This window comes from Triticum aestivum, chromosome 1B (genome assembly GCF_018294505.1).
Source record: "Triticum aestivum cultivar Chinese Spring chromosome 1B, IWGSC CS RefSeq v2.1, whole genome shotgun sequence".
In the NCBI taxonomy this organism is placed as follows: Eukaryota; Viridiplantae; Streptophyta; class Magnoliopsida; order Poales; family Poaceae; genus Triticum; species Triticum aestivum.
In genome coordinates this window covers 549,041,829-549,059,570 of record NC_057795.1, presented here as the reverse complement: position 1 = coordinate 549,059,570, position 17,742 = coordinate 549,041,829, and the positions used below count along the sequence as shown (strand labels likewise).

Below are 17,742 nucleotides of genomic sequence, written 5' to 3'. Positions count from 1 at the left end.
CAGTAGAATAAATTTTTTATTTTATTTTCTTTGCTAGAATTGTTTTAGGCATAATAGGAGTTCCATAATCGGTAATTGCCTTTGGCTCCTAGGTGCATATGCACCCATTGTCGAAATCCAAATTTCGAGAAGTTAAAAAATTCGAAACAAAAATCCCGCGTGTATATCCGGACATTTTATGTGCGTTCACAAGGTTTCAGTGAAAAACGACGTTTTTTGTGGCTTGTGTAAAAAAGATAAAGAAATGCCTCGTGAATAGTTAGAATGAAGCATCAGAAATTGTCTTTTTTACACAAGCCACAAAAAACGTCGTTTTTCACCGAAACCTTGTGAACGCACATAAAATGTCCGGATATACACGCGGGATTTTTGTTTCGAATTTTTCAACTTCTAGGAATTTGGATTTCGACAATGGGTGCATATGCACCTAGGAGCCAAAACGCCACTCTCTTCCATAATAGCTTTTAATATGTTTCTTTTTGCTCCTAGTCTGTACGATGCTTTCCCTTCTGTTAGTTAGCAAAACCCATGATTAGGTTCTGTTAAGAAAAGTTTTAGTTGTATAAAACTATTTATTAGTTGTTGCTTGATGTGGTGAAAACCTTGATTTGCTTTCTCCGAGTTTTTCCTTGGTTTTCGTTTGAGTGCTTGGGTGTTTTACTTCAACTTGTTGTTATGTTATATTGTGTTATACTTATTTGTGCTATTGTTTGACTCGGTAGAATTCCCGGACTGAGAGGCCTGCTATTACGAGTCGCTAGCTTTCGTAGACCGTCAGCCAGGCAAGTCATTTGATCATGTTTTTTACAATACCTATGTTTTATTGCATTTGAAGTATACCTCCCCACCATGCATGCAGTAAGAGAATTATGTTAAGTTATGTTCTTGAGTAGTATCATGAGGTAGGATGAACCCTTCTCCCTTGTTACCGATGCCCGGGACGATGTAGTTGATTGCTATACTTAGTAGACAGGGTTGGTTGAGTGATTCATAAGGGAGATGCGAGAGTCAAGATGATGACAACCCGTGACTTCAAGCTCAAGATGGACTTCAAAATTCACTACTGTGTGGAGGACGGTTGACGGGCACCCTAGAGAAACCAGCGGATGGCCGGGGTGCATGGAGAAGCGCCATGACATCTTGCGGAAAGCTTCACCCAGCCACGAAGAGACGGATGGATACCACATTGACCGGAAGCTTACTTGTGCAGCCGCAAGCCATTATGGACTCTGGCTTGGTTGACCCAAGGCGTGACTCTGGCTAGACGGTGCTACGAGATGTAGAAGAACGGTAGGATTGGATGGGCACCGGCAGTGGCCCAGAGGAACTCTTCGGAAGACCCTGTTTCGTTCGTCCCATCTTCAAACACCAGGCAGTGGGAAGACTTAAAGGAGGGAACGATTCTTGCGGGTAAAGTGCACAAACCTCTGTAGAGTGAAGACCTAATCGATTAGTCGTGTCCCCGGTTACGGAAAATTTGAGCCTCTGGGACTTGGAGTATTTCAGATATCTCAACACCAAACTTAATAAATTAATTTAAATTAATTGAGGGGTTATATACTAATTTGGAATGAGACATTGGTTGGCGGAACCATCTCAATAACTACCAACATTTTGTAGTAATTGCAAACAAGTCCTTTGTTGTAGGGAAAACTGGCTTTTTCGCAAAACAATGAAACTTAAAGCCCCACAACCAAATTGCATATAGTATTAGTAACTTTATTGTTGTTCTCTCTTCATGACTTGCCGACATATTCAAAAATGCTGACCTACACGGCTGCAACGTCTTATGTTGCAGAGGAGTCACAACAATTATCTAAGGCTTATGTTGCAGAGGCTTGCCCCACAACCAGAGGAGTTCCCTTAATTGTTGCAACGTCTTATGTGCGCACAGTACATTGATGCAAAGATTCAAAGTTCAATCACACCTGAATTTATTACACGATTCTCATATCGAGTCTTTATTACAAGATAATAAATTCGGCCGAAGGCCAACTCATGAGAAATAAACTAAATGAAGTCGCGGAAGCGTAGACGAATAGCGAGTCCATCCGACTCCATAGGGCAATCGCCAAGCGTGGATCGTAGCCTCACTCTTGATCGGAAAACTCCTCTGGAACATAAGACGTTGCAGCCGTGTAGGTCAGCATTTTTTTGAATATGTCGGCAAGTCATGAAGAGAGAACAACAATGAAGTTACTAATACTATATGCAATTTGGTTGTGGGGCTTTAAGTTTCATTGTTTTGCGAAAAATCCAGTTTTCCCTACAACAAAGGACTTGTTTGCAATTACTATAAAATGTTGGTAGTTATTGAGATGGTTCCGCCAACCAATGTCTCATTCCAAATTAGTATATAACCCCTCAATTAATTTATTAAGTTTGGTGTTGACATATCTGAAATACTCCAAGTCACAGAGGCTCAAATTGTCCGTAACCGGGGACACGGCTAATCGATTAGGTCTTCACTCTGCAGAGGTTTGTGCACCTTACTCGCAAGAATCGTTCCCTGTCTTCGCACTGCCTGGTGTTTGAAGACGGGACGAATGAAACAGGGTCTTCCGAAGAGTTTCTCTGGGCCACTGCCGGTGCCCTGCCAGAGTCACGCCTTGGGTCGACCAAGACAGAGCCCATAATGGCTTGCGGCTTCACAGGTAAGCTTCCGGTCAATGGGGTATCCATCCGTCTCTTCATGGCTGGGTGAAGCTTTCCGCAAGATGTCATGACGCTTCTTCATGCATCCCGGCCATCCGCTGGTTTCTCCAGGATGCCTGTCAACCGTCCTCCACCCAGTAGTGAATTTTGATGTCCATCTTGATCTTGAAATCATGGGGTTGTCATCATCTTGACTCTCGCATCTCCCTTATGAATCACTCAACCAACCCCGTCTACTAAGCATAGCAATCAACTACATCGTCCCGGACATCGGTAACAAGGGAGAAGGGTTCATCCTACCTCATGATACTACCCAAGAACATAACTTAACAAAAATCTCCTACTGCATGCATGGTGGGGAGGTATACTTCTAATGCAATAAAACATAGGTTATGTAAAAAACATGATCAAATGACTTGCCTTGCTGACGGTCTTCGAAAGCTAGCGACTCGTAATAGCAGTCCTCGCACTCCGGGAATTCTACCGAGTCAAAAGTATAGCACAATATAACATAACAGCAAGTTGAAGTAAAACACCCAATCACTCAAACGAAAACCAAGGAAAAACTCGGAGAAAGCAAATCAAGGTTTTCACCACATCAAGCAACAATTAAGAAATAGTTTTATACAACTAAAACTTTTCTTAACAGAACCTGATCATGGGTTTTGCTAACTAACAGAAGGGAAAGTATCATACAAACTAGGAGCAAAAAGAAACATATTAAAAGCTATTATGGAACTCCTATTATGCCTAAAACAATTCTAGCAAAGAAAATAAAATAAAATTTTTATTCTACTGTAAATAAAAGTTCATCCTCTGTAGCTACAGAAACTAATCTAAAATAAACTATAACATAATAAAAATAAAATAATTTACTAACTAGAACAGTAGGAAAACAGTAGCTAGCTAAAATAAACAAGAAAAACTTGATTTCGACTAAAACTAATTTTTTATTAAATCTAAAATACCCAAAAAAGTTGCTACTGCTAGGCATGATCAAAACTAAGCAGTAGCAAAAAGAATCACAAAAAAAAAATCCTAACTCAATTTATGGCAGAAAAACTAATATGACTAAAACTAATATCAAACTATTTTTTATAAACACAACATGGGCTAACCTATTTTCTACGGAAACTTTAGGAAATTTGCAAACTAGGAAAAAAAGAATCAACTAAAAATATTAAATAACCTAAGAGAAACAGATTTTATAAGATTGGAACTTTTCTGTTTTTAAAACAGAATGTAAATAACAGGAAAAAAACTAATGGGCGCTATTGGGCACGGGGTGCTGCGATCTGAAACTAAACCGCGCCCGGTCGTTAACTAACATACGCGTACAGTGTATAACTAAAAGAAACCGGTGAACCGGTTTAGATCTAAACTTAAAAAAACATACACTAAAACCATTCTAAAAAAACAAGTTACTAAACCGATCTAACGGTTCGATCTAAAAGAAGAAGAAAAAAACAGCCAAGTTGAGGACGTACAGAGGCGACGGTGCGGCGGTCGGCGTCGAACGGGGCGGCGATTCCGGTGGTCGCGGGCGTCGGTGGAGTGGCTGAACGGATGCGGTGAAGCGAGGGCGTCGTGGGGGTGGTGGAGTTCGCGCTTGGCGATGACGGAAACGAGCAGGGCGATGGTGACAGCGTTTGGGCGCTCTGTAGCTCCGGTGGTCGACGTAAGAGCTCGGTTTGCCCCCTGTAGTTGACAAGAGAGGGCAAAAACATGTCAAGGGAATGCGCCTGGGCGACGGCAGTGCATGGATGGAAGGAGGGGTCGAAGGGGTGCTCACCGGCGTCGGGTGCGGCGATGAACGGCAGCGAACAGAACGAGATTGGGATGGAGATGGCAGCGGCTGTGGAGGGTTTTAGAAAGGGTTTTTGAAGGGGATCGTGTGAGAGGACGGGCAAAGGTACTTATAGGACGTGTTATTTGGGCGAGAGGAAGAATTTTAGGTAGGGTTTGGCGAGGGCGCGGACGCAGCCGTGCGTGAGGCGGCGAGCGAGATACGCGGCGCAGGATGTTCGCTGGGAAGGAGATAAGGCGGTGGGGTCCAGCGGTCAGGGGAGAAAAAGAAGAAAAAGAAAGAGAAAAAAAGAAAGAGAGAGAGAGTTACGTGAGGGAGAGGGTGTTACGTTTTTTCTTTTGAGGGAGGGAGAGGGAGTTACGTTTTTTTTGAGCAACTGTACCCTTTATTAGAAGTTCAAACACATGGGGATACAGATTATATCGGGCAAAATACTAAGCCACACATGGCGCCCGGTGCTAAGAGAGGCAGCTGCCTTTGCTAAAGCATGTGTTTCTCCGTTGTGCTTTCTATTCTCATGAAGAAACTGTACATCTTCAAAATGGCTCCTGTCCTGCTTGATACCCTGAAGGATGGAAAAATATCGACAAGGGACTTCATCTTGGATGTTCCTTATTACCTCCAGGCAATCTGAAGCCACGCAAAAAGATTGAACCTGCAGGTCCGAGGCGAGGGAGAGCGCCTTGCAGCAGGCCTGTGCTTCGAGGATGGTTGGGTCGAGGCGACCATCGTAGATGATTGCTGAGGCACCCAAATAGTTTCCTCCTTTGTCCCTGCATACGACTGCTGCAGCTGCGCGGTCGCCGACCTTCGAAAAGCCTGCATCTACATTAAATTTAACATCATGATGCTCAAGCGGGAGCCACGCAGGAGGCGGGACCCTCTGTCTTCTTCCGATTGCATGCAGGTCCCTGGGGTTTACATGCATATCCCCAGACGTTTCAAGTAGGTCCTTGGTACTTGTTTTCTTGTTCGGTAACATCTCTAGCTCCAGCAGAAACTTTTCAATGAAAGTGTGGGTGCTTAGTGGGCTCTGGTACTGGTCGTCATGGATGGCTCGGCGCCTTGCCCACCATATGGCCCACATTGTCACCAAAACCCTCGCTAGATCAGCCGAAGGAAGGGTGTCAACCAACCATAGCATACAAAGTTTGGCATCCTTCTCTCTGTTTGATATAACTGTTTTCGTAAGATCCTCGTCAGAGAGGGCCCAAACGCAGCGGGCCATGCGACAGTCAAAAAGGGAATGACGCCATGTATCGACGGCCGCGTGACAGATCGCACACTCTGCTAAATCAGCCATGCTTCGGTGTTTTCGGACTTCTCCCATTGGGATCGAGCTCCGGGCTAGTCTCCATGCGAACACCCGCACCTTCGAAGGAACTGCGGCACCCCATAGTGTAGACCAAGACCGGTGATCCGCCGTGGGCCGTGAGTGACCCTCGGTGTGTTCAAGCCAATCAGTGCGCTGCTGTTTGATGGAGGACATGAGTTTGTATGCCGACCTGACCGTGAAGACGCCCTTGCGCTTATAGTGCCAGGCCCAGAAGTCATTGTGGACTCAAGGACTGAGAGGGATGTTGAGTATTGCTTCCTTCTCCATAGCATAGAGATGCATGTCAATCACCTCGACGTCCCAGGAAGAGGTGACCGGGTTTATGAGTTCTGAAACCATCTGTGGAGGATTGCTCGTCTTCGGGCACACCTGTCGGAGCTTAAAATCTCGTGGTATCCAGTTATCCGTCCAAATGTTGGTGTCCTCCCCCGAGCCGATGCGCTTTACAAGGCCAAGTTTCAGCGTGTCACGGCCTTCTATCAAGGAGCGCCAAACTTGAGATGGGTTCCTTCCCAGCTCGGCATCAAGGATCGATGATGTAGGGTAGTAAACAGCCTTGAGGATTCGAGCACTTAGGGAGTTTGGTTCCTGAAGGAGACACCAAGCTTGCCGCGCAAGCAAGGCTAAATTAAAGAGCTCGATGTCACGGAAACCCATGCCTCCCATGAATTTTGGCTGCATCATCACTTCCCAGGAGACCCAAGCCGTTTTCCTCTCGCCCTTATTGGATCCCCACCAAAATTTCCTCAAGATACCATATATGTGTTGGCATAGACCATGTGGAAGCTTGAAGCAGGCCATGGAATATGTTGGGATTGCTTGCGCCACAGACTTGATGAGCACCTCTTTCCCTCCAATCGAAAGTGCCTTCTCCATCCACCCTTGTACTTGCTTCCATATCCTGTCCTTCAAATATTTAAAAGAACCCTCCTTTGCTCTTCCCACATCGGTAGGGAGCCCGAGGTACTTCTCGGAGAGCTTCTCATTTTGTACTTGGAGGAGTTGTTTGATTTCTTGCCTCGAGGACTCGGAGCAGCCCTTGCTGAAGAAAATGGAGGATTTCTCCTTGTTGATGCGCTGCCCTGATGCTGCACAATACCTTTGGAGAAGGGTATCCACTCTATTGGCCATCTTCGGGGTGGCATTGAAAAATAGAAGACTATCATCTGCGAGAAGCAAGTGATTTACCTGTGGTGCGCCAGTCGCTACTGTGATACCATCCACCCTTTTGTCGGCTCTGGTGGATTTCAGGAGACATGAGAGCCCCTCAGCAGCCAGTAGGAATAGGTATGGGGATATGGGGCAGCCCTGTCTGAGGCCGCGGGAGGGCCTGAACTCCTCCTGTTTGTCTCCGTTGAAGATGACTGAAAAGGACACAGAAGAGACGCATCTCATTACCGTGTTGGTGAAGCGTGGGCTGGTTCCTAATTTAAGCATTACTCTCTCCAAATAGTGCCACTCGAGCCTGTCGTAAGCCTTCATGATATCCAGCTTTAATGCACAATACCTGTTGCCCTTCAGCTTCCTTGTTTTTATATAGTGCAGACACGCATATGATGATATGAAGTTGTCTGTGATAAGGCGACCCGGGATGAATGCTGACTGTTCTTCGGAGATGACCAGGGGGAGGATGATCTTAAGCCGGTTTGCCAGTGCCTTGGATGCAATCTTGTAGATCACATTGCAGAGGCTTATCGGCCGGAACTGTGCTAAAGTTTTTGGGCTAGCAATCTTGGGAATTAAAACAATGAACGTTCTATTGATCTCCTTTGGGGAATCTTCTCCATTAAGAACTCGAAGCACCATAGCAGTTACCTCGTCACCACACAGCTCCCAGTGTCGTTGGAAAAAGTGTGCAGGGAAACCATCGGGCCTTGGAGCCTTGGTCAGGAACATCTGAAACAAAGCAGTTTTTACCTCTGAATTGGTGTACTGGGCATTCAGTGAGGCGTTCATGGAAGCATCCACTCTCGATGGTATATGCGCAAGAACTTCCTCAATGCCTACCGTTGCTTCTGAGACATAAAGATTGTTGTAGAAAGATGTGGCCATATCTGCCATCTCCTGTTCGTTCGAGCAGGTAGAGCCATCCGGCTTTTGCAGCCCCACAATGCGATTCTTAGCTCTCCGTGCGCTCGCCTTTCGGTGAAAAAACTGGGTGTTACTGTCTCCTTCAGTTAGCCATTGGATCCTGGCCCTCTGACGCCACATAATTTCTTCCCTCAAACAAAGTTCAGCCATGCATGTTTCCACCCGCTTATCTCCAGCCGACGGACCCGTTCGGTTGGGTAGTGAACGTAGCTCCTCGAGCTTCTTGCGGAGTCGGCGGAGTTCATCCCGGACTGCACCAAAGGAGGAGTGTCCCCATCGTTGTAGCCTGCCAACGACCGATGCCAACTTATCAGATAGTTCTGTGACGGTGTGTGCTCTCCCCATTGAGTTCCAGGCCTCGTTGAGCACATCTCCAAAACGGGCATCCCGTTCCCACATGCACTCATAGCGGAAGCGTTTCTGTTTTGCACAAACGCATGTATCATCCAGGGTAGTCTACAGAAGGATCGGGGAGTGATCCGACTTTGCAGCGGTAAGATGCTCAACTAAGGCGAACGGGAAAAGGCTTGACCAGCAAGGAGAAGCCAAAGCTCTGTCCAGACGAACGCGACAGAAATGTCCTCCGGCTACCTTCTTCTCCCATGTCCAGTCCAAACCGCGATAACCCAAGTCCGCAAGACCACAAACATCGACTGCTTCCCGAAATGCTTCGATCTGAGAGATATCACGCTCATTTGGACCATGTTGTTCTTCAGGCCGCAGGATCTTGTTAAAATCACCAATACACATCCACGGGAGGGTGCTTTCCCCTCGCAAATGCTTCATAGTATTCCATGTTTTGTAGCGCAAGTTTCTGGTTGCTTCTCCATAGAAGCAAGTCAACCTCCATTGCTCCTTTCCAGCTTCCGTTACCCAGGTGTCGGGGACATACTCACTAATGACCCGCCCGATCCTGGCGACTTATGGGTGACCTGGCAAGCGGATCAGAGGAGCGACAAGACCCGGAGGCCCAGGAGGCTCAAGGCCCAGAAGGCCGGCTTACGTTATGATAGGCCAGTTTAAGAGGAAAGGCGTGAGGAATATCTCCTTTACAAGGAATCAAGACCCGAACTTGTATCCGGCTTGTAGTACAAGATAGGCTAGTCCTAATCCTATTTGGACTCCACATGTAACCCGCCCCTCTAACTTATATAAGGAGGGGCAGAGCTCCCCAAAGAGGGACAAGCAACAAGAAACAATATCTAGGGCTAGACACAAAGGGGGAGCCGGCTTACGGCGACTCCTCTCATGAGCATAATGAGACCTAGCCTCAAACAGCATGTAGGGCTATTCCGGATGATGTTTCCCGGGGCCCGAAGCTGTCTAAATCCTTGTCATGCGTGTTGCGTCTCTCGTCCCGATCAACCCCTCTCAAGCTACCACATAGATGTGTTGGCCTCGCGACTAAGTCCTGACACTAAGGACATCTGATGTGACAATTCCACGACACCAGGTGTCAACGTGGTACTCGGAAAAGTTTCTTATTGCAACATCCAAAGAGTTCTTCCAAAAGATACAAAGGCCGCCACTGCGGCCACTACTCCCTACTCCAAAGCTGAAATCAAAACCTAACGACACACGAAGACCTTCCACACGGCTTTTCTGTAACTGAGTCTCAACTAAACATAAAATAGATGGCGAGCTAATCTCCACAAGGTCGCGGAGCTCATGAACTGTCGCGGGGTCGCCTATCCCGCGGCAGTTCCAGCTTAAGATTTTCATTGGGCTTGGCGGCGCTCCGCGTCGGAGCCCGCCAATGATGCCATCTTGTTGGTGTTCTGCTTCTTTGGTGAGGATGCTGTTTTTGCCTTTTTTGCTTCTCTGGGAGATACATACTTTGTTGGTAGTGGAGGGACGGGAACCAATGCCTGGCTATGATCACCTATCTTGCCCACTTCAGATCCCTGTGATTGCTTGTCTCCGCCGGGAGCCTCAATGTATTGGTCAAAAACCAGGTTCCTGCGTGCACCCGGCGGCTCATCTTGCATCGTTCCCGCAGCATTGGTTGGTTTCAGAGGGCTTGTGACATCATCTTCTTCTTCCTCAGCATCCGAGTTCAGGCCCGCCTCCTGTGACGAACGTTTACGCACCGGGGAGGGTTGACGCGGCTGTGATCCACGTCCTGATCTCCCTCTGCCCCGGCCTCCGAACCTGCCCCCTCGAGGAGCTCGTCCCCCTTGCTGCTTCGGCGGAGTCTCTCTGCGCTGCGCTAGCATCCAACCGCCCCATTGCTTGTCTTTTGCCTCCCATACTCCATCACCACATTCCTCATGGTTGTGACCCATGAGACCGCAAATCTGGCAAAAATATGGTATCTTCTCATACTTGACCGATAAAAGTTTCCTGCCCTCGCCCATCACATTCAGCGGGATCACCCTCGTCAAGGGTTTACTAATCAAAATCCTAGCACGAACCCGAACGTAGTCACCTTCGTAGAAAAGCCTAGGTGAGAGTTGTGTTTCCTTAACTCGGCCAATACGCCGGGCTAATTGATCAACCACTTCTATCTTGCGGTACAGTTCAGGTATGCCGTGGATCTGCGCCCAAACGTACAGGCCATCAAAGACGAAAGATTCAGGATCCTGCTTTCCATCATAATCCTCGATGAGCATACCCATCCCCCGAAACAACCAGGGTCCTCCATGAACTACTTTTTTCCAATCTCCTAGGCAGAACATCTGGAAGATGTAAAGATTTTCTCCCGCTTCTCTGTACTTTGGCACTTGAGATAATCCCCAGATCGATTTCATCGTCTCGAACATCGACGATGAACTGAACTATCGAGTCGTGTTGACCTTCCCAATTGCTAGCCAGCGCGCATCTGCCGCGTACTTCTTCGTTTCCTCTTCCCCCACGATCACGTCGTCCAGCTCGTCGTCTTTGAGATCCAAGTGCTTCAGCATCTCCTCCAGCTTCTTCCCCGACCAGCCCGCGGAAGACGAACCCGCCTCGGCCGCCATCTAGGGTTTGCCCTCGAGAGCAGCACGCCGAAACCACAAAACCCGGCTAGAAACCTAGCCGATCTCTCCTTCCCCTCGACAGCACCAGGACGGGCTCGTGCGGAGATCGGATCGGCGGTAGATGTAGAACTCTAGGTGGCGATGAGAGTCGCCGCCAGAGGCGAAAACCCTAAACTCGAGGGTATTGTTTTTAGAGGAGAGATGGGAGAGGGAGTTACATGAGATCTCCCTCACGAGCGTGCGCGAGGAGCGCCGCTGGCTGGCGGCCTGCGCGGACGACTGGGCTGGCGCCTGGCTAGTGGGCTGCGGCCCGGGTGGCTAGGCTTGCTGGCCTGGCGCCCGGTTTGTTTTTGAATTAGACAGAGGGAGGAAAAAGGTATAGGAGAATATATATATCTTTTATATAGGACATATATATATCAAAATTCTCAGGGGAATTTATCCTATAACGTGGACAATTTTCCAGTGGCAAAAATCAAACTAAAAAAACACTTTCTGGAAATCCCAAATAAAATTCAAATTTGAATTCAAAATTTTTGGCAATATTTTTCTTCTGACATTTTTGGAGTGTCATGTTTACTCCTCTCCTACTTTTGCTCAAGTATTTGTCAGGCATGGTTTTGAAATAAATTCAACTGCCAATTTGAATCCAAATTCAAACAACTCAAAAGCCCCTGATTTTTTTTTCAAATGCCACTCAATTTCAAACAATATGCATAGATGCTTAGCTATAATTGTAAAACATTCCATATGGGAAATTTGGGATGTTACCATTGGGAAGAAGTGCTACTTGATATATCAAATTTATTTCTCTACCATGTTGTAATCAACTGTAAAGAACTGGGGTTGATAGAACTGTATAAGCTTAATTTGGCAGGATTAACTTGCAGTTTCAGATATCCAATTTCGTTCATGTTATATACTCCCTCCCTTTCTAAATATAAGTCTTTTTTAAAGATTTCATAGTTCCTAAATATAAGCCGTTTTAGATATTTCAATATGAAATCTCTACAAAGACTTATATTTAGGAACGGAGGGAGTACAAATTGGAAAAAAAATATGTTCAACAAAGTGCCTGGGTGTAGAATTCCATTTTTGTGTGGCTTTAATTTTTACCATGGATTAATGGGCTGTTGTGCTCTTGACCATTGCTTCGATCAATGGTTAATCTCTGATCAAATCCTGTCATTTGACACCACCTCATCTAAGGATTGCACGAATGTTTCAAGATGTCCACATGGCATTTCCCAGTTGGTTGGGTCGCTCTCTGAAGACTACACTTTACACGTAAGCCCAGCAAGCACAGGTGGCATGCTAAGACACAATCCCAGAAACGAATTGTCCAATCAGAGGATAACAAGAGATAGGCCCATCCATCCAGCCAAAGCGTCACTGCCAACAAGGCCCCTCGCAGTCTACTGGACTATTTAAACTCCAATACAGCTCTCTGTTTTCCACACACCACAGCTTACAGCTTAGAAGCACAAGACAAGCAACCAAATCTTCTTCAGGGTCCTCTGCAATGGCGTCGTCCACCATGGCACTCTCCTCCCCGGGTCTTGCCGCGGCCAAGATCGCCTCCTCCAACGTGTTTGGCGAGGGCCGCATCACAATGCGCAAGACGGCGGCCAAGGCCAAGCCCGCCGCTTCCAGCAGCCCGTGGTACGGCCCGGACCGTGCCCTCTATCTCGGCCCACTCTCCGGTGATGCGCCGTCCTACCTCACCGGCGAGTTCCCCGGGGACTACGGCTGGGACACTGCCGGGCTCTCGGCTGACCCCGAGACGTTCTCGAAGAACAGGGAGCTCGAGGTGATCCACTGCCGGTGGGCCATGCTCGGTGCTCTCGGCTGCGTCTTCCCGGAGCTCCTCGCTCGCAACGGCGTCAAGTTCGGTGAGGCCGTGTGGTTCAAAGCTGGTTCTCAGATCTTCAGTGAAGGTGGCCTGGACTACCTTGGCAACCCCAGCCTTGTCCACGCGCAGAGCATCCTTGCCATTTGGGCCTGCCAGGTCGTGCTCATGGGCGCTGTCGAGGGGTACCGCGTTGCCGGTGGCCCGCTCGGTGAGATCGTCGACCCCCTCTACCCCGGCGGTAGCTTCGACCCCCTCGGTCTGGCCGATGACCCTGAGGCGTTTGCGGAGCTCAAGGTGAAGGAGATCAAGAATGGCCGGCTCGCCATGTTCTCCATGTTTGGCTTCTTCGTCCAGGCCATCGTCACCGGCAAGGGGCCCCTTGAGAACCTTGCCGACCACCTCGCCGATCCCGTCAACAACAACGCCTGGGCATTCGCCACCAACTTCGTCCCCGGCAAGTGAATATGAGGCGATGCCCGTTCTCTGCGGCGCTTGGGATGGAACAGACATGAGTTGTGTGAAACAAAGCAAGCGGTACTGCAGCTTTTTTTTCACCTGTACGATTATTCATCCGATGAGGTCATGTAACAGTATTTGATTGGTTTATCGAACAAGAATGATGGTAAACTTCCAAAAGAAAAAAAAAACTTGCAAGATGACGGTCTGGAAGATTACTGAAATTCTCTCTGAAACAAATGCACAGTAGGTGAGCTCAGGGTTGCAAGAGCAGCCAAGGACTGTAAAAGAAGAAGAAGAAAGAAAACAAAGGAGTCTGCTATTTCAATGGAAAATCAAGTGGCTGTACAGCAAGCGAGCTCATGGTTTAAGTCATTACAAGTGACAGGCGACGGAGGGAGGAGGCAGACCTGATTACGTGGGAGTGGATTTGAACCCAGAAGGACAAGCTGTCCTCTTATCTCAGCTGTTTTGTAAGTATAATGCATAGCTGATAAGATGTTGATCCTCATGAGGAACTAGCCTTTTAATCCAGCGAACCTGACTCAGAAAACTTCAGTTATGCATATCAATACTTTTGAAACACAATGATGCTGCACAAACACTTCATCTGACAAAAGAACTGAGAACAGTTAAAAGCTTTGCTCGATTGCATCTAGTAGCAAATATTCAAATGAGAACTTTGAAGGCCGAAGAGGAGAAAGGTCCTCAAAAGATTATTCTTGTTAAAAATGTTGCATAAATCAAAGCTGTCAAGGTGCTTCTCCTTCCTCATTGCAAGGTGCACCTAGCATGTTCTTCCCCCCGTTCTATCTGGAATAATTTCTACCGTCCATTGTTTAACAAAAGATCCCTGCTATTCAGACATTGTATCACTTGGTGTGTCTAGGCGTTTCTCTTTGGTTCCTTCTTTTCAAACTATATAAGAGATCAGAAAATTTACGCGACAGCAACTAGTTTCAAAGTCAATGCAGATTCTTCCCTCACTTTTCATTGATCACACATGCCAACATTTCATTAGTCTCATTTACACATTTGCCATCCCGTGCGGTTACAATAAGTGTTTGGATAATGTAACAAAAATGGGAAAAAAATATCATCACATATACTACATGGAATGTGGATCTGCCTATTTTCATGAGTAGTGATGAAATTTGAGGGGCTAAAAATCATCTCTTCAATTGTTAATTTCCTGCGAAGTCCTGTCTCTCAGGCAATTACCACCATAATTCAAAAGCCTTCTGTGATACCATAGGCATACCCGCCCCGGCTATCTCAGGTGACCGTCAGCATGGTTGTTTACAATATCTGAAGAGTGATCTTGGAGGAGCACCAGCCTGAACTTCCTGATGACACAAGTTCATGCTGATCTCAGGCAGTTCAGCAAGAAAAATTTCAAACTCACTTTTTCTTGGTGGTAGTGATGACTGTTGGGGAAATTGAAGGCAGTTTTTACAGTGCAGTGATTAGGTTACAGCAAACAGTTTACAACGTTTGTGCGTAAATCCACAACAGTTTCATGCCATTTGACAACCCATATCCTTGGATGTTCGCAGAAACGCTGTCTGAATTAGATCAATTCAAATGGAGCAAAGCAGAGAGGTCAGATGATCCCAACCATGCAATGAACCAGATCAACTTCGAAGACATGCTAACTAAATGAAAATACACCTGCATTACTTCCTAACGATACACTCACAAACATACTGGGCCATTACCATCAGCGCCTTTGCATTGCACCCCTCATACACAGAACATCTACCATTAGTACCACCAAATCACCAGTCTTTGCTCCCTATGATGCAGAAAACGTCTTCCATTAGTATCACCAAAGCCATCTCCCCCCGATACGCCTCGCAAGCTGTATGTCCTTTTGCACTGTAGAGGCAAAAAAAGGTCAGGTGAACAGAAACATTCTAATGTATACATGTATTTTCTGCATAAATAGTTCCAATTTGTTCAGGAGCATCCTTTTAAAGATACATATGAAGTCATCCCTAACTGAAAACATTTATTTGTTATTGGAATAGAAACAACAACCTTGATGATAATAATTCTAGTGACACCTATTTGTCCCTAACTGAAAACATTTATTTGTTATTGGAATAGAAACAACAACCTTGATGATAATAATTCTAGTGACACCTATTTGTCACGGTAAAACAGTACCCAAGCTTTAAGAGGAAATAAAACATATCTTGCAAATAACGTTCTGATTTTATACTATGTTTATATCCTCGAGGTAAGTAATAAACAGGGTAATCAACCCTGAATTTCCTGCTACAGTAACCAGATTTTATATCTAGAAATGCATCATTAGAAAACTGAAAACTCTGGCACATTCACAAGCCATAATTGTTTTCCCGCAAAAAGGCCATAAGTGTTAGCATATCTGCTGTTTGTTTGTGACATGTTCACTGAGAACAAAAAATACGAGAAGCTGCTGAGATCTGATAACTGTGGATCTTCTAATCACTAATAATCATTGAATTCTTGCAGCTTGAAACAACATCGAAACTAGATAACACATCAAATAAAAGCAAAGATGATCCTGAAATTGAAATGCTTTATAACTGCCATGTTTCCTTTTGCACAATATTGTAAAAGAAAGGAAGTGTTCATTCAGTGATAACTTACTGATGGTAACACGCTTAGCATGGATGGCACATAGATTTGCCTCTTCAAATACATCGACTATGTGATACTCTGCAGCCTGCAGAGGGAAAGGAAAAGAAAATCATGTGCAAACTCAAAGCAAATATACAGGACAGTGACTGAAAGTACAATTAGGACATTCAACTTATTTGATAGGCCACATATGGAATATAGTCAACTCTATGTTAATTTTGCTAGTTATGCAGAAGAAATTATTTGTGGCAAGAGGCGACTTGTGTTAGTTTACCATGCACTAGCAATCTTGTATAGTTCTAAAAGCACTTGTGTCGTTGTACTGGATAGTGGATACAGATAAATCCTTGGCGTTTGGACACATAACCATCACATGATAAAAATCAGTTTTTTTTGGACTACCTCTTCCTCACTTCTCAGTCACATCCTTAAGCAAAATGTAATATGAACAAATAGTTCAGTTTTGCGTGTGTCGCATGTGCGTGGCATGATTATGTTGCAAGACACAGTGTACTCCCTCCGTCCTTGAAAGAGTGTACTTCCAACTTTGTTGGAAAGTCAAACTAGTAGTATTAGATTAATGATAAAATATATTTTCACTGTATTTATACAATAGTACACCAACATTTATGCTGTCAAATTAGTAGTATTAGATTCATGATAAAATATATTTTCACCATACTCCTATTTGGTTTCACAAACATTGATATATTTTTGCACAAACTCGGTCAAACTTTGAGATAGTTTGACTCTCCAACAAAGTTGGAAGTACACTCTTTGAAGGACGGAGAGAGTATATCTTAGACCAAACAACGAGAAGCTATGAACTATGGCACAAAGACATTTGATTTTGGTTTTGAGTTACCCACCAAAAAACAATCATGCTGCTAAACAGATGTATCAACTGCATTAATACCAGAGCATTCAGATTCAGGAACTATGAATTATGGTGATAAATTTATCTGTCTCGCAATTCTCAGAACTATCGCAGTTGCTGGTTTCTTTAATGGGAACCATCAGGTCTAATAGTACACGGCAGGTTTCGGCATTGACCATCGACCGACCTCTTGCAACGAGATGAGCGCCTGAGGAGTCCAGTGGTTCAGCTCTCCCTTCGTGAGGTCGTTGGTGATCTCCTTAACCTGCAAATTTGCAAAGACGAGCAAGCTTCCGTCACACGCTGTGTCCGCATCCTGAATCGGTGATGGGATACAAATCGGAGGACGGGACGGGCGGAGGAGGGCACGGGTACGGGGTACCCGACCCACACTCACCAGGCGGACGAAGGGCGCGAAGGGGATGAGCGGCTCGGTGGACTTCTGGTACTTCCTGATCTCCCGCAGCGCCACCGTGCCCGGCCGGAACCGGTACGCCCGCTTCTTCTTCTTCTCCGGCTGCGGCTGCGGCTCCGGCGGTACCTGGCGCATCGGCGGCGGCGGCCTCCATCGCGGGGATAGCTCGAAGCGGAGCCGCTTCTTCGTCTCCGTCGTCGCCGCCACCGCGTGCTTCGTGCGACCCATCGCCGGGGGCGAGGGAAAGCGGGCAGGCGAGTACTGAGCAGGAGTATTACAGTAACTTTATCACGGGAGTGTAGCGGGCCTAGGAAACTGAACTGGGGGACTCGCAACCGTCACCGTCCAATGCATGGCATAAATGTAAATGAGTACTCCCTCCGTCCATGTGTATAAGAGCAACTTCAACGTGCCTACTCAAATGGATGTCGATTTTGTCTATTTTTTCGTTCTTTTGAGTCGCCTTCGTTCGGTGTCCGTCCTATTTTTTTTTGAGTCGGCGGTGCGCCCAACGCCCACGACCTATTTTATGTCCACACATAAATTTGAAAGGTCTGCGGCCATAGATCATGTCAGCGGTCATTGCCGGCGCCCGAAGTTCATGTCGATATCATGCCAGCAGCCGGCATACAATGCCAGCCTTAAAAAAATCACCACACAGTTCA

The 17,742-nt window shown here is 46.3% G+C and overlaps 2 protein-coding genes across 2 annotated transcripts; one reads left to right on the top strand and one right to left on the bottom strand.

Annotated features, from left to right (window-relative positions):
• Window positions 1–12,311: 12,311 nt before the first annotated feature.
• LOC123137522 (chlorophyll a-b binding protein of LHCII type 1) lies at window positions 12,312–13,357 on the top strand. Its single transcript, XM_044557310.1, has one exon. It carries the CDS (start codon window positions 12,372–12,374, stop codon window positions 13,161–13,163), a length of 792 nt encoding a protein of 263 aa, XP_044413245.1. The 5' UTR covers window positions 12,312–12,371; the 3' UTR covers window positions 13,164–13,357.
• A 1,342-nt stretch (window positions 13,358–14,699) lies between these two features.
• On the bottom strand, window positions 14,700–17,397 carry LOC123094514 (putative histone H3.3-like type 3). Its single transcript, XM_044516503.1, has 4 exons — window positions 17,060–17,397; window positions 16,850–16,927; window positions 15,795–15,870; window positions 14,700–15,035 (listed from the first exon to the last, which is right to left on the bottom strand). The coding sequence occupies exons 1-4, from the start codon at window positions 17,303–17,305 to the stop codon at window positions 14,983–14,985; spliced, it is 453 nt and encodes a 150-aa protein (XP_044372438.1). The 5' UTR covers window positions 17,306–17,397; the 3' UTR covers window positions 14,700–14,982.
• Window positions 17,398–17,742: the final 345 nt, after the last annotated feature.